The sequence below is a fragment of the Anolis carolinensis genome, chromosome 5 (assembly GCF_035594765.1).
Source record: "Anolis carolinensis isolate JA03-04 chromosome 5, rAnoCar3.1.pri, whole genome shotgun sequence".
Lineage (NCBI taxonomy): Eukaryota > Metazoa > Chordata > Lepidosauria > Squamata > Dactyloidae > Anolis > Anolis carolinensis.
The window spans coordinates 180,594,345-180,611,801 of NC_085845.1; the positions used below are offsets into that span (position 1 = coordinate 180,594,345).

At 39.5% G+C, this 17,457-nt stretch overlaps 1 protein-coding gene across 7 annotated transcripts in view; it reads right to left on the bottom strand.

The window, feature by feature from the left end:
* tbxas1 (thromboxane A synthase 1) overlaps window positions 1-17,457 on the bottom strand; it is a 276,173-nt gene that overhangs the window by 104,049 nt on the left and 154,667 nt on the right. For all 7 annotated transcript variants that reach the window (XM_008110550.3, XM_008110549.3, XM_008110551.3 and 4 more), the window contains one exon: window positions 11,398-11,514. In XM_008110550.3, the coding sequence (XP_008108757.1) occupies window positions 11,398-11,514 (117 nt within the window). The remainder of the gene's footprint in view (window positions 1-11,397; window positions 11,515-17,457) is intronic.

Consider the following 17,457-nt stretch of genomic DNA (forward strand, 5'->3'; position numbering starts at 1 on the left):
AGTTCCCCATGTTCTTGTCAAACTTTAACCTCCCTGGTTGAAACTTTCCAAGCCTAGCTTCTGCCAGTACTTGTTTTTAACAGAACAGTGAACCAAGTAAAATTCCACAAGTATGTTTTGTAGCTTCCCTAGTAACAGCATGTTAGTGCCCTTATGAAGAGTGTGAGGGGAACGAGGGCCTTTGGCTCCTGCCAACCTCAGGCTCAGAACAGAATATCTCCCCTATGTCCTCAGTAGCTTTTACCCCCTGGCAACATGGTCTCAGTTGATTTCAATTATGACAAGATAGCTTTGTGTAAGACTGGCTGACTCACATAACATAAGGGTCGAAGAAGTTGCTTTATTACCCGCATTCCACTCACAAGAAGTAAAGTGAGAGGAAGGAAATGAGTGGAAAAAGTGGAATTTTGAAACTGATTGTTTTGGACCTTATCACTAGGAGACATCTAGAAAGTGATGCTTAAGAAATAACTCCCCTCCTTAAATACTTTTAATATTTAGGTCAAAGTCATTGCACAGATATGAGACTGTTCCAAAAATTCATAGCAATGATCGAGTTGAGTAAAGTTTATGATTTCCGAAAGCAGCTGGAGCGATTGGAAAGAGGGTAGTGCAAACTGAATTACGGTGCATTTGGCTAACAGATTTGGAGGATTTTTAGTACAGAACTCAAAACTCTGCTAGCTATTAATATGCTTGAAATGGAGTTGTAACATTTAATCATGTCTCCACTGCGATTCGTATTGAGGCAACATGAAATGGTGAAACGAGGTAATTCAGAATGCACCAAAATGCAGTGCAGCATGATTACTGTATAACATCTATACATAGGAAATTTTAAAAAGCCAAGTATTTATAAGGTAGGAGAATGGATTTGTGAAGGAAACTAACATCTCTGTGCCATTTCACAGACAAGGAGACCAAGTTAGAGAATATACTGGGGCAAGACAACCATGCATATTCTTTTGCAGCATGTAGAAATGTTAAGGTAGGGGACGTAATTCTTCTCGAATCAATAAGTAATTCTCTATCAATTGTCTTCCTGCTGCAAGAAAGTCTTTAAAACCCACAGTTTTCAAAACTATTTGCAATTTAGAACTTATTCTATGCAAAATTCACACGTGGCTCTTTGGCATGGAAAACAGTACTCAGGAAACAGTGCAGGAAATGTTGTTTTCTATGCAAATCATCCTTGTGAGAATTTTGCTCAGAATAAATCCCTAATTACAGCACCAGTAAAGAATATTTTTGTATTGAAATATTAACTCTATGGAAAACAACCATTTGCAAATTTTGCAAAGTATGCATTGAAACTGTTTCCAAAGTTTCCAAACTGTTGAACTGAAAGTGACTTCTTATCCTGAAGAGCTGACTTTCTTCAGTTAAGGCCACCATCCTTGTACCTTTTTGGTAGAAATTAAAGGTCTTCCTGTTCCAAATGAAGCTTTCCATAGCAACATGGCCTTCTTGAGATTGTGTTCCCATATTCTTACTTTTGGGGCTTTACACGGACTTTCTCCTTGCTCTTGCTTCTGGCTTGTTTCCCCACCCTGACTGGATAGTATAAAGCTTGACTCTTCCATCAAATCAATAACCATTGCTGCTCAGTATTTCTGCCAATCACCCTTTGTTCAGTATAGGTAGCTAGGTAGTATAGGAAACTTTGATAATAGTAAAACCTATTGATTTTAAGTTCCAGAAGAAACCATGAGTATTGGTCCCACAGGTATGGGGACATGCTGTACTCTCTCCCATTTCCTTATATTCCTCTCTCCCTAAAATGATAATTCACAGATGTTTGGGTTTTTTAAATTAACTCCTACTTGCCGTGATAACCAATATGTACTATTTCCAAGGTCTGTTCATTTCTTATTCTGTTTTGTTTTTATTTTCATAATGAACAGCACTCAGAAAATGGCCTTGCTATTTGTATACTTTAAAAACAACATGTGAAATGAAGTATTCACATTACAGGCAGTCCCCAAGATAGGTTCTGTAAGTTTGTTCTTAAGTTGAATTTGTATGTAAGCCAGAACAGATAAATTTTTAAAGTGTAATTCCAGCCACATATGTGTGTGCATGTATGTATGTGTGTGTATATATATACACACACACACATATATACACACATATGCATACACCTGCTTTGGATAGCATAGGGAAGGGTCAGTGCCCCTGTGATATTTGTTTTTCTGTCTGTGCCCCTAGTCAGAAGACTTCACCTCACTTTCTGTCCCCGTGATGATTGGATTTTGAAAAATGTGGTTTGTTGTGGAAACGAAAACTGGTGAAAAAGCTTCAGTGGAGACACCTTTTCCCCATAATTATTATTTGTTTGTTTGTTTGTTTTATATCCCCGCCCTCTTCCCCCTCATTGAGGGACTCAGAGCGGTTAACACATTCAAACACATAAAATCAATACATATAAAATCTATAATACTCCTCTAACAACAACACTAAAACATTATAAAACTAACTACAATGAAAATTCAAATCCATAATAGCTCTTTCAGGAGTGAATTTCCCATCCTAAGGGTAGATTTCTCTCACTTTCTGTTGTCTATCCCCCGTTCTTAACTATGAGTTGTTTGTAAATTGGATGGTTGAAAGTCAAGGACTGCTTGAATTAAATATTTTTAAACTGCTTTAACAATTAAAAAGGGGAGGGAATGAAAAAATGCTGCATAAATGTTTTCAGAATAGTTTCTGCTAGTGTTTAATATTGCAGCATGGATCGTTGCTATGTTTTGTAAAAGCTACTTCTAGGAACTTTCTCTTCTGAAAATAACACTTTTCTCCAAAGAATAAAAAAGGAAGGAGGAGACATTAAATACACATCCCATGAGTAGTGAATTAGTTCTGCTTTGCTTCCCATTCTCCCTTGTCATATTTTGAGCTCTATAAGGGGGGAAAACCCTTTTGCTGATACCTAGTTTCCTGTTAACATTCTAAATATAGATAATGCATGAAATACAGAGAGATAAGCAAAAACTTGTTACTGTAACCAAAAAGGAAAGGAAATAAATGAATAAATAGCAAAATAAGTCAAGGGGGAAAAGATATCATCGTTTCCAGAAGAAAACTTCATTGTTTTCGTTTGTTACAACCAATGAAGGGAAAAAAATTGCATCAGTTCAAAAGAGGAACAAATATACGGAGAACATAAACTTTAATGGATCAGGATCTAATGAATCTAAATCTAATATCAACAAGGTCAGGAACTGTTTCTCTTGATACATCACCATATCTTTAAATTATATCCAATACAGTAGAGTCTCACTTATCCAACATTCGCTTATCCAATGTTCTGGATTATCCAGCACATTTTTGTAGTCAATGTTTTCAATATATCGTGATTTTTTGGTGCTAAATTCATAAATACAGTAATTACTATGTAGCATTACTGCATATTGAACTACTTTTTCTGTCAAATTTGTTGTATAACATGATGTTTTGGTGCTTAATTTGTAAAATCTTAACCTAATTTGATGTTTAATAGGCTTCTCCTTAATCTCTCCTTATTATCCAACATATTTGCTTATCCAACATTCTGCCGGCCCGTTTATGTTAGATAAGTAAGACTCTACTGTACTTAAAAGTTAATTTAACCATCTATATATATAAAAGGGTAATGAAATTTCGGCCTAGGACAAAACAACAAAACTAAACATCCCAGAAACACTAAACTTGGCAGCACAATCCCTCATCCATGCCTCTACGTTCATACAACAAAAAGAAAAGAAAAATAAATTCCTAATTAGAGGGAGAGGAATAATTGTTTTTATCCAATTGCTGCCAGTTAGAAGGCTAAGCTCCGCCTACTTGGTCTCCTAGCAACCCACTCAGCCCAGGTGACAGGCAGAGTTAGGCCTCACTTTGGCCTCTTCCACACTGCCTATAAAATACAGATTATCTGATTTTAACTGGATTATATGGCAGTGTAGACTCAAGGCCCTTCCACACAGCTATATTACCCATTTATAATGGACTTAATGTCAGGAGAAAACCTTTACCCTTTACCTTAACTACCACCAATTCCTCAATACTTTATTTCCCATACCACCATACTTCGCCACAGCAATGCGTGGCCTGGCAAAGCTAGTATATATATATATATATACACACACACATGCACACACACACATACATACACACGCTTTATTGTGTTAGTTTGTTACAACCAATAATGGAAAATTTTGCATAAGTTCAGAAGGGTCTAATGAATCTAAACCCAATACCAGCAACGTCAGGAACTGCTTCTCTTCTTTCTGCTTTATACATTTAAACAGGGAGCTACGGATTGAATTGTTACTATAACTAGAATTATGCAACTTCCAGAAAGGTAACTATGTTGGCCTGTCACAGCAAAAACAACAAAGAGCTGCTTCATGATGCATAAATATATTTCTGCCAAAGTTTTTGTGTTGCATCTGATAAAGCGTATTTTCAATCCACAAAAGCTAGCATCGTAATGAATATGTTTGTTATTTAGATGCCAAGAATTTTTTTCCATAGTTGTCTTTTTCAAAGTGGTAAGCAACAGTTTGCCACCGTTGCTTCTCTCTCCTCCCAAGCGGTTGGTGCTGCTTCCTCGCTGCTGCGCAGGGTCAGACACAACAGGGTGCATTCTCTTTCCCCCTTAAATAATTAACACAATAAACACAGACATCCATCCCTGCAAAGCACAAGGTCCAGGAGCCATTTGTGTCACTGAAATATGTCTGGCTCATGCCAGCAGGGGCTGCTCAATACATACCAGGGGGCTTTATCTTTTGTTAGATTGAACCGGAGGAAAAACCTGAAGGCAAGGATTTGCCCTGTGCAGATGACCCATGGTAAGGAAGATTAATTTCTGCCAAAGCAATGCAAAACTCTCTCCTACTTTATCTCCCTTCCCCTAAAACACCCCAATTACCGAACAAGCATTTGAATGTATTGCATTTCCCCCTCTCTTAAAATCCTCAGGTTTTATGAAATTTGCTATCACGCCTAGGACAGAGTCTCTTGTCTAGCTGCATAACCAATGGCATTGTCGGTTCTGATTAATCAGCGGTCCTTGCTGGGCTTATGGCCAATTAGAATTTTCCATAATAAGGAGGTGACAGCTGGTGTTGCTAAGCAACAGCTGTCTATAGAGCTAAAGGAGCCAGACACATTTAGATGCTACTGTGGATTTCGACAGCAGCACGTCCAAGCTACACAGGGTTTCCGCTGCCCAGTGGAAATTTTTTTATAACCAAACAACAAGAACTGGAGAGAGGAATCTAGTTGATTTTCTAAGCACAGAATTATTTTTAAAGCACAGAAAGAAGGACTAGTTTCTCCTTCTGAAATTAATTTTAACCAACCGAGACGTCACCCCGGGTTTTTCATTAAGAGCCAGAGCATCAATGGGATGGAAGTTTGTCACAGCAAAAAATGAGTCCCCCACTGTTTGAAAAATGTACACAGAAATCAAGAGCGGGTCAGTGCTGAGACAACTCCTGCCCAGCATGAAGAATTTGTCTCACAACTCTATTATATGCCCACGACATACTGCTATTAAAATAGAGAAGAGGAATAAATGGCCATGTACACATACACAATAACGTTAGTCTTTTCTTTCTCACCACAACTAGGAGAGATCAATTCCACCATAATCTGTTAGGAAAAGAATGAAGGTATTTCTGTCTGCAGCTGTCAAGTGTCAAGGGCAGTTTAATGAAAAAAGCAAAAAGTATATATGGTTATTTGAAATTGCTTGTTGACTTAATGGCGATTCCAAGTAGATACCGTGTTTCCCCGAAAATAAGACAGTGTCTTATATTAATTTTTGCTCCTAAAGATGCTCTAGGTCTTATTTTCAGGGGATGTCTTATTTTTCCATGAAGAAAAATTCACATTTATTGTTGAACAAAAAAATGAAAATTTATTATATACTGTACAGTAATTGTCATCACAAACCAGCATAACCAACCAAACTGTGAATCTTATAAAGAATTCTTGTTACTACCATTATTTCCATGTACAACCATCTATGGTACGCATATTTATCGATCCAGCATGCTCTGGTGTTCTGTTCGATGAGCATGCTTCCAAACAAAAACTTTGCTAGGTCTTACTTTCGGGGGAGGCCTTATATTTAGCAATTCATCAAAACCTCTACTAGGTCTTATTTTCTGGGGATGTCTTATTTTAGGGGAAACAGGGTATGTATATCTGTTATTACATTTTAACCCTCTTTTCTGCTACTAGACAGATCACTGAAGTCAACTAAAAAGTCACAAAAAAATATTAGAATAAAGCCATTAAAATCAAATCTATTTCACCCCATCACTGCCCAGAAGGTAACACCATTGTTGCAAAACTGAATGTTTCCTATTACATGAAGCTCATCATGAATGTGGTTAAATGAAATAGGCATTAAGTCAACAAAACTGCAAGAACAGCAACTTAAATCCAAGTGTTAGCCCCTACTAGAGTAGACCATTAGAATCAGTGGTAACCTGGTCAGTAATTTTGTACTTCCCATTTATTGTATAGGTTTACTTTAATTTGGATTAAGAATTGGATTTAAGACATTAATCCTAAACTACTGTGCTAGATTGAAACTGCACAATGCTTTGTAGTGGCGTGCATTTGGGTAAAAGCTTGTCCCATTTTGTTTCCAGCTTTTGTTGCGAGGCCCGATCTGTTTTAGAAAAGTCTCCTGAAATTGAGGGGGGTTGTTTTTGGTTTTGCTTCAGGGCATGAAAATCAGCCCTTTGGAGGGGGCTTCCCACCCACTGGCTCCCCTTCCTGAGGTGCTCGACTGCCTGGCAGGCACTGTGCTACTTCTCTTCCTCCTCCTCCCTTGTGCCCACAATGCCCTGCATTCACTCATGGGAGTCATGGCCAGGCAGCCCCACATCCAGACCTCAGCAAACAAGCAGGAAGGAACCACCGTCCCTCCCTCCTTTCAACTTGGAGAGTGTGGTAGGCGGCAGGGCATGTGTGTGTGGTGGGGTGTGTGACTGTGTAGGAGCTGGGCTGCAGGCAGACACTGAAAGGTGCGCACAAGCTTTCCAGGCCTGCCTGCATACTCCACGCCCCACACACACACTCTCAAGCGAGAAAGAGAAGAAGCACTCTCTCTTTCATGCATGCATGAAATTTCGGCTCCACATGAAAGCAGGCCTTTGTGTAGAGCTGAGTTTCGTGTAGGGAGGGGGCTTCCTGTTTCGTGCTTCCAAATAAATGGAAGACATGAAAGACATGGAAGAAATAGTTAAAATGAATTTCATGCACATGTCTACTGTTTTGTATCAGATGGAGCCCTAACATCATATGGTTAGACAATTATGAACCTCACCACAGCTAGAAAGAGAAAGATCAGCCTACATGCTTCAGTGACTGAATCCCTCATGTGACAGCAAGATTGGAAAAGTTATTTTTCCAACAGCCATGTTGGGTGGGTGATTCTGGGAGTGATAGTAAACAAAAAATATATTTTTCAAGCTCTGGTGCTAGCACTTCATCTTTTGTGACAGGCAACAGAAATGACTCTTTCAGAGATAAATCTATCATGGGGATTTTATTGTTCTGCTAAATGTGTTCATACACATATCTTCTAAAAGGAGTGTAAGCAGCAACTTAAGCCCAACTTAAGAATAACAACAGCATCTGGACACTGCATTCAAAAGTTTGGACTTCACACATGTCAACCCCTGTACCTTAGTAACTACAGACCGATGTCTAACCTTCATTTTTTGGGAAAGATTATTGAGAAGGCAACTGCCCTCCAATTCTAGGCAGCCTTGGATGACCACTTCCTTGACCCATTTCAAACTGGCTTCAGAGCACATTACGGAGTTGAGACTGTTATGGTCGCCTTATTGGACGATCTGTGGATTGTTATAAGAAGAAACCTGGACAACGATTTTGGGATTGGTGCTATGGTTTATATGCTTTACATGTTTTAATTGGTTTTATTTTGTCTTTTATATATTTAATTGATTTTAATGGTTAATTGTGTATGTTTTGTCAATCTTTCTATATTTGTGGCATTGAATGTTTGCCAAAATTGGAAGCTGCTCTGAGTTCCCCTTGGGGTGAGATAGAGCGGGGTAAAAATAAAGTAAACAAATAAATAAATCTCCATCTCAACACCAACGGGGGAGTGTGTCCCTGTTGGTGCTTCTAGACCTCTCAGCAGCCTTCCATACCATTGACCATGGAATCCTTTTGGAATGGCTGGAAAGGCTGGGAATCAGAGGCACCGTGCTTAGTGGTTCCAGTAGTACCTGTCAGGCAGGTTCCAGATAGTGGAGGTTGAGCATACCTATTCCTCAGAAAAGGAGCTGCTATATGGCACCTCAAAAGGTGCCATTCTATCCCCAATGGTTTTTACATTTACATGACCACTAGGAGAGATCATTCAGAAGTATGGGGCAGGGTGTTATCCATATACTGATGACACCAAAATATATTTCTCCATGTCTTCAAAAACAGCTCTGAGTATAGCATGTCTCTTCTGAGTGAATGCCTGGGCTGGATGGAGAAAAACAAATTGAAACTGAATCCAGACAAATCCGGAGATGGAGGTGTGTCAACCAGTTTTGGATGGGGTTACATTCCTCCTGAAAGATTGTATTCACAGCTTTGGAGTACTCCTAGATCCATCTCTCCAAATGTCAGCCCAATGGTCAGGAGTGCATATTATTAGCTTCGGCTGATATGTCAGCTAAACCCCTTCATAGATTTTGAGGACCTAAAGATGGTAGTGCATGCACTGATAACCTCAAGATTGAACTTCTGCAGTGCACTTTACATCTGGCTACCTCTGTAGCAAGTTCAAAAACTCCAGTTAGTTCAGAACTCAGCAGGCAGATTGGTCACAAGAACACCCAGTAGTAAATATATTACATCTATACTAAAGTCGGAGTCCCGGTGGCGAAGTGTGTTAAAGCACTGAGCTGCTAAACTTGCAGACCTAAAGGTCACAGGTTCAAACCCCGGGAGCGGCGGGAGCAGCTGCTGTTAGCTCCAGCTTCTGCCAACCTAGCAGTTCAGAAACATGACAATGTGAGTAGATCAATAGGTACCGCTCTGGCGGGAAAGTAATGGCGCTCCATGCAGTCATGTCGGCCATATGACCTTGGAGGTGTCTATGGACAATGCCGGCTCTTTAGCTTAGAAATGGAGATGAGCACCAACCCCCAGAGTCAGACATGACTAGACTTAACATCAGGGGAAACCTTTACCTTTTATACTAAAGTCACCCCACTGGCTGCCAATTAGTTTCTCGGCAAAAGCACAAAGTGTTGGTTTTGACCTTTAAAGCCCTACATGGTTTCAGTCCAGGTTATCTATAGCAGTGTTTCTCAAACTCTGTTCATCCAGGTATTTTGGACTTCAGCTCCCAGAAATCCCAACCAACTTATCAGCTGTTAGGAACTGTGGAAGTTGAAGTCCGGGGCTGTGGCGCAGACGGGAGAGCAATGAGTCACTGACCAGGAGGTCATAAGTTCGAGGCCCGCTCGGAGCTATGTTTGTTTGTCTTTGTCCTGTGTTAAAAGGCATTGAATGTTTGCCTAATATGTGTAATGTGATCCGCCCTGAGTCCCCTTCGGGGTGAGAAGGGCGGAATATAAATGATGTAAATAAATAAATAAGTCCAAAACATCTGGAAAACCAAAGTTTGAGAAACTCTGATCTACAGGATCATCTTCTCCTATACAATCCACCCTACACACTGAGGTCCTCTGGGGGGCGGTTACTCCAACCAGCCAGAACCCAACTGGCAACTGTCACTCAGAAAACCTGTTATTGGCCACCCACCACTGTAGAATGACCTCCTGGAAGAGATTTGACAGCTCAATCATCTGTTTGAATTTAAGACACAATTGAAGACCCATCTCTTCCAGCAGGCCTACTTAGTCAAAAGTTGTGAATTTAAATCTGTATTTTAACTTGCATTTTAACTCTGTATCTTAGTATTAGTATTATTATGTCCCATATGGCAGAGGTTGGGGAGAGCTGCCTTCCTAAGGTTTTGTTTACAAAAGAAGTAAAAAAAATGTACAGTTTGGGGATTTCCTGGTTATGTTGCAACAATTATGTGTAACAAAATTGCACACACAAACACACACAAAGCATCCCAGGTTACACTATCCCTGGCACCCCACACTTAATAATTTCACTCACTGACTCCTACAGAATATGTATGTGTGTGTGTGTGTGTGTGTGTGTGTGTGTGTGTACATATATATACACACGTGCGCAAACACACACACACACACACACAAATATGCAAATGTATCTATGCATTGTCAGATTTTTGTTCTTTTTCTGGATAGCTCTGTCAGAAGTAACAAGGAAGTGATGCTGACTGTGTAAACAGTCGGCAAACTTGTTTATTTACATCCTTGAGATTCATACAGCATTTTTTAAATAAATGTCTTTAAAGTTTAACAGTAGAGTAGCTTTACAAGGATCAATGCCAGCAGTTTATAGGAAAGACCACAGCTCAGTTGTAGTACATAAGCTTTAGGTGCATAAGATCTTTGCTTCAATAGTCAATCTGGAATCTCCTATTAAACGTATAATATAGCAGCTGATAGAAAAAACTTCTTTGTGCCTGAGATCTTGAAGAAGTATAGTCATTCTGAATATGTCATACTAGATCTTTAATTTTTTGAGAAATTGTTAAGTCACTGAGGGGGGAAAAACCCACAGTTTTTCAGTGTTTGGAAAAAATATGATTTCAGCATGGCATTATGACATGGATTTCTGACAACAGACAAAAAGTGAATCGAGACAGAATGTGTGCTTAAAACCAAAGCAGGAATGCTGACCAAACATTGCTGCTCTCACTGTGAAAAATGTTTTATCATACAGAACTTATTTCTGGAATAATCAGCTGACCAAACAATCTAATAACCTTAGGTCCCATTTTATCTTGGAAGCTAAGCAGGGTCAGACCTGGTTAGTATTTAAATGGGATGGCATGTGTATGTATGTGACTTCAAGTCACCTGTCATTCCCATGAATTTCATTGGGTTTTCAGAAGCAGTTTTGTCAGTTCCCTCTTACAACACCTGATATTCATTGGAGGTCTGCCTTTCAAGCACTAACCAGGGCAGACCCTGCTTAGTTTGCAAGATCAAATGTGATCGAATGAATGCCTTTAGCAATAGCACTGGTAACAGAAAGCTCACACTCTGCTAAACAGATTGATATACTGAAAAAAATTCTCCCCAAAGGAGCAATGACTTTACATAGACAAACCAGTAAGGCATTAACTGTTTGACAAGGGATGACTGACAGTCATTCATTACACAGACATTTAAACATGGCACACTTGGGGGAAGAATCTACGTAGCAAAGAGAGAAAGCTTCTTGTACATGGCATTGCAACTCCTGCTTCTTGCGGCTTACCTCTTTTATCCTAGCAGTACTGAAGGCTGGGGTCAAAACACCTCGGACGCCTTTCCATCTTTCATCCCGCAGGATAAGAATGCTGTCCGCAAGTGGTTTGGAAGCCAAGTCCACCGTCTAATTGGAGACAAAGGCAGAAAACCATTAACAAACTCCACCACTTTAAGTAAAACTTTTAGAAAAGCCGGCAATGTCAACAATGGTTAAATTATTAAAAGATATTATGATAATAGTCAGAAACTCATGCTCTTGGAGGGTACCTGCCCTTCAATGTGTAGCACAATATTCAACACTGTTTCAAATGCTGTAAGTGAAAATTTTTAACCCAATGAAAGTGGCTGCTAATTATTAAAGTAGATGCTATGTTAGATCATTCAAGTCAAATGTAATCTAGGGAAAGTCTGTTACCTCTTGAATGTTCAGTGACTCCTCTTTGACATCAGATTTTTCCTCAAAACCCACCTGTTCTGTTTAGCATAAATTTTTGGTTTCCACAACCTGTTGTAACTATTCCTAAGCATGTATGAAGGAACACCCATAAATACATGTTTTTCAGTCTACACCAGGCATGGGCAAACCTCAGTCCTTCAGGAACTCCCACAATTCCTAACAGCCAGTAAGCTGGTTGGGATTTCTGGGAGTTGAAGTCCAAAACACCTGGAGAACTGAAGTTTGCCCATGCCTGGTTTACACCTATTTTCATCTCCTTCACCATTGCTCTTCTGCGTCTAATGGTGCCGATATTAAAATGTTGTGCATTTTAACATGTATGTTTTATATTTTAATTTCTAACATGTTTATATTTTAAAATTAGACTTTTACTTTTATATATTGTTCATTGATTTTAACTTTTACTGTTTACATATATTGCTAGCTGCCTTCAATATTGGTAGAAAAGGCAGGATATAAATGAATTAAATGCTACCACAAATTCTACTGTTGCTGTTGTTGTTGATGAGGATGACGATGATGATTATTGCAAAAATAAGGTTTATGTTTTTGTTCTACAAATGACATGTTACTTTTAGTTGCTACTGAGCATGTGAAGCCCTCAATGAGTTTCTGGGATGTTTGGGTAAAGGGGGTGTCTCCTTAATTTTTTACTATAAAATAGAAAGTTTTACATTTTTAAAATTATAATACTTGCTGATACCACCGTACTATTTATCTGGTTGGGTGACATAACTATCAGTTTTCACTACTTGAGTGTTTTTTCTATGACCCCCCAACCATGGTATTCAATAGGGTCCGTTATTACCCATTGTAAAGAAGTATGATGACAGGGATGGAATCTTTTTGGATCCCACCGCTGCCACCAAATGTAAAGAAGTATGATGACAGGGATGGAATCCTTTTGGATCCCACCGCTGCCACCCAATTGCGAGGGATTCAACTTCTACCTCTATGTATCCCACTTTCCAATGTTGTCGCTGCCACCACCTTTGAAAGATGCTTTGCTCAAATAATAAGCAACATTTGAAGAAACAGTAACTTGTTTATTTATGGCACAAAGCTTGATAGTCGCAAGAATGTTATATCTTGAGGTGAACGATGTTACTTCTGTACATTAAGTGTTGCAAGATTTCTCAATAGTTTCATTGAGCTTAGTATGGTATCAGCTTTATATGACTTGTTTCTTTCAGTTAGGAATACTGTCCCTCTTGAACTTAGTTGATCTGTACCCGATCAAACTTGGACTGGGGAGTTTAACTGGTTAACCCTAGTCTTCCTTGACTTAGGGATGTAGCCTCAGCTCTTTAGTTATCCCTACTAAGAGCTCAGCAACTTTAATTTTAGCCCTTCTCCGCTAAAACTCTCTAGCTGCTCAACTTCCTCCCACAATCTCTTCTCTCGATCTCACTCCTTTCCCACTGAACAGAACCAACTGCTCTGGTCAACCGACAAACTCCAACTGCCCAATTCCAACTGCTAAATTTGAATTCTAAGGCTTCCACCAGCAAGGTGAAGCCACGCCCCTTTTCCTGGCCATGCCTTAGAGGCTCCCAACTTCTGTATAAGAATAGCTGAAATATATAACCTTAAACAGTCAACCTAAACATAGCAATCATGAATAAAACACAATGATCATGACATCTTTACACCCATGATTTCACATAATCATGCAAAGTCACAGAACATAATCCCTGTGGGCATGAGAGTTGTACTGCAATCATTTATTTATCACATAGAAAGGTATCTTTATGATACAGTAGTACTACAGAAAGAAAAGAGCCTGCAAGTTAAATTTCAAACCAGGGGCTGATGAAGTATATATTGAACCAATAGCAGTGGCTATTGGTTCAAACTTTAAAATAACTATCCAAAGTGCTGAACTTTATTTCCTCTCTTCAGCTACCCAAAATAAAACCCACAGTATCACTCTATTCAGCAAACTTATCTACTTCATCAACCCATACCCCACCAGCTCTATTCCAGAAGATGCCCTTGGAAGCATGCCATATCTAATGACTTCACTTTCCATATTTTTCTTCTACTGGATGTAATGGGAAGATGATGGAGTGAGATATAGATCAGCAACTCCTCTGGAGCTCCTGGTAGCACAATGGGTTAAACCTTTCTGCCAGCAGGACTGCTGACTTGAAGGTTGGGTTGCAGACCTGAAGGTTGCTGGTTTGAATCTAGGGAGAGCATAGATGAGCTCCCTCTGTCAGCTCCAGCTCCCCATGCAGGGACTCCCACAAAGATAGTAAAACATCAAAACATCTGGGCGTCCCCTGGGCAACATCTTTGCAGACAGCCAATTCTCTCACATAAGAAGCGACTTGCAGTTTCTCAAGTCGCTCCTGACATGGAAAAAAAAGCAACTCCTCTTTAACATGGAAAGACCATAACATCTACAATCTTACTGTTCTGGTACTATGCCAATTGTTTTGCTAGCTAAGGAATTCTGGGTGCCATAATTTTTAAAAAAGCAACTTTCCCAAGCTCTGCTACTGCTGTTGACTTTCTTCTTACACAATTATTTTTTTTTCCTTTTACAAAAAAGAAAGACAAGAGATGAGGTATTATTGGGTGCCACATCCACATATTCACTCATTAAAGTGGCACTGAATGCAATAAAGCATGTGCCTGTAGTTACAGAACCAAAAACATCCCATTGTTTTGTTTCACTAGTTCTGTGGATATAAGAACAACATGATTTGTTTCAGATGCCCGTGGGAGGCTTAAAGGCATAATGTGGGCATACATCTTTAACATCTAATCTGAGCCCCACTCACTCTTTAACTGAGTTTAGGTGTTTTGAGGATAACCTTTAGAAAATATGAGGAATCCCTTCAGAACTGACTTTTTGTATACTCCTTAAAGGATAAGATTGTTTGCTCCTTCCTTACACCCACCTGGATCAATACTGGCCAACAATCTGCCCTTTGAGAGAAGCAGTTGGCAAGGAATCTGACAAACTTGACCTTGGTTTCATTTCAGCAAGGCTAGAGTATGGTTTTGTATTCAGCAAATCATAGCAAGGAGCTGGATATCAAACCACGTGGATGCCAGGGAATCTTGACCCTCTCGCTGAATTATTATCATAAGCTTCCTCTTAAGTTGAATCTGTGGATATGAATCTAAGCTAAACAAAAAAAAAGTCCAGTCCATAAATGTGTTTACATGCTTTCTAATAAACAAAGCCAATGACATAAGCAACAGTGTTAGGATTGCCTCTAGGACTAGTAGTATTTTTGATTGACATGCTTCTATTTATCAAAAGATGCACATAAATGTCACTTTAGAACAGTTACACATATCTGTTTCTCCCAAAACAGATTCCTGAAGGAAAACAAACACATGCCAGCTGGTATGAAAATACATGTTTTGGCTGAAAAGCTGTCATGTACATCAACAGCCTAAAGGGACTACAATATCATATTTTACTCATATTTTACTGGGTCAAAGAGATTCAAAACAGTTGCATATTATTCTAGAGCCAGAGGGGCCTGAGTGCAAAGACAACTCAGGTGAAAGTAGCCAAATCCATAAAAAGTAAGTGCTTGAATTCTGGAAGCAACTAATGGAGGTGGAGCTTTGGCTCTGTGCTTGAGAGAAGGAGCTTCTGCTGTGTGTTCAAGGGGTGAAGCTTCAGCTAGGTAAACTGTCCTTTCTGGGGCTGGAGCCAGCAGTTGAGCTCCAGTGGCCGAAGAAGGACTAAGCAGGGAGCCATCTTAGCTCTAAGTACTCTTTGTCGCTTAGAGTGCAGTGGAAAGCTGAGTGTTTATAAGGTGGTGAGTGTGTTGTTAAGGCTTTGAGGTTGTTCTGGTGTCTACTGATCCCTCCCTAGCAGCACAAACAACTTGTTCAACACTAATCTTGGGAAAGCATAATGAACAGGAGAACAGAGGGATTTTGAGAAGGAGGACCACAGTTCAGTTAATGCTCTTGTTTGGTAACCTGAGGTACCTGGATATGGTGCAGGGGCAAGCTATTCCAGTTGCATGCAGCGGCTGTGGTATGTTCATCTTCTTGATAGAACATCTAGTGAGCTACATCTGAGCAAATGCAAACAGCTCACTTTATGGAAGAGAAGATCCAGCAACTCGAGTCCAGGATCGAGACACTTAAGGACATTAAGGAGCGTGAGTTTTTCTTAGACACAGCCTAGCAAACTATTCTATATACACAACCCACATCAGATGAACATTCAGGGAAGGCTATGGGAAGGTCACTTCAAATGTGGAGAACGTTGATGCTTGGAAAAATGTGACATTTAGTAAGAGAAAGAGGACCAGGCATCGTTCTGTTAATCCTTTTATTAATCTGGAGTTACACAATCAATTTCAAGTTCTCCCACCAATAACAGATAACGAGGACATGCAACACCCCAGGGAGGATGAGAGGTTCTTAGATACAACTGAGTGAACCATCATTGATCAATGCATGAAGGATGTCTGGGGAGGAGGACAATTCACAAACAGGTAATAGGGGAAATGCAACCCAAAATGAGTAAAGAAGTAGTCCAGGAATACCTGACTACTGTAAATAATTCAAGTCTTCAGTGCCAGATGAACTACAAGAGTATTGAAGGTGTTGTGGTTCAGCCTGATGAAGATGAGGAGCTTGGGGTTGGAGTGCTCGAACCACATGTAGTCGAGGATGGGAAAAAGGAGAGGGTTTTAGAGCAAGATGCTGTTTTAGAGCAAGATGCTGAGACTCCGTATTAAAGTAGAGCTGTTTTGGGATCCAACAGTCAGGGAGGTGATCTTTCACCTACAAGTAGTACTGATAACATCAGCTCATCCAAGGGAGCAATTGGCTTAGATATAGAGTCTCTTCCAACTCTATTATTCTATGATCCATGTACTTCTGCCATTGCTAAGCAATGAAAAGGCTTTCAAAGAACTATAACTACTATCAGGAGATGGCAAATGAAGGTATGCCTTATGTGTTTTAAGATTTTTATCTTTTTCTAAGGGATGTCTCCAAATCTTAAAGCTGCCTTTTTGAATACTATGTGATGCTGCCAATCTCTATTTTCAAAATCCACACTTCCCATGATGCCCACTGAAAACTAGTCCTGTGAGTGTACTTGAAATTAAAGCATGTTCTTCCCCTGTTTCCTTTCAGTTTTCTACTGCATGTGCCCATGTACATGTAACTGAACTGGAATCAAGCCTGAGCTTGCAAGTTATTTACCTAGGAATAGGTAACTCACTGGGGCTTGCTACAATGTTAGTCAAGGAATTTTGTAATACATGAAGGAGAGCAAAAACACTTCGTTTGGGTGGTGGAGAAGAATTATGACAAGGTTTTTAGTTTAACTAATGTTTTGTGTTGGGATTCTTCCGTTTTGTTTTTCACACACCATTCATTTTGACTCTAGTAATAACAGGTATTCATTTCGTTTTTCGCAAAGCTAAACATAGCATATTACAGCACACATTTCATGAAAACTATTTATATAATGATAGGGGGACTTGGAGGTCTCTCATTCATGGGGTTGCAGAGGTCAAAGTTGAACAGATTGCAGTTAACAAGAAACAACAGTAAAATCTTAAAACATAACTTAAAAATTAAATAATCTATATAAAATGCAGACATTAATAGAAA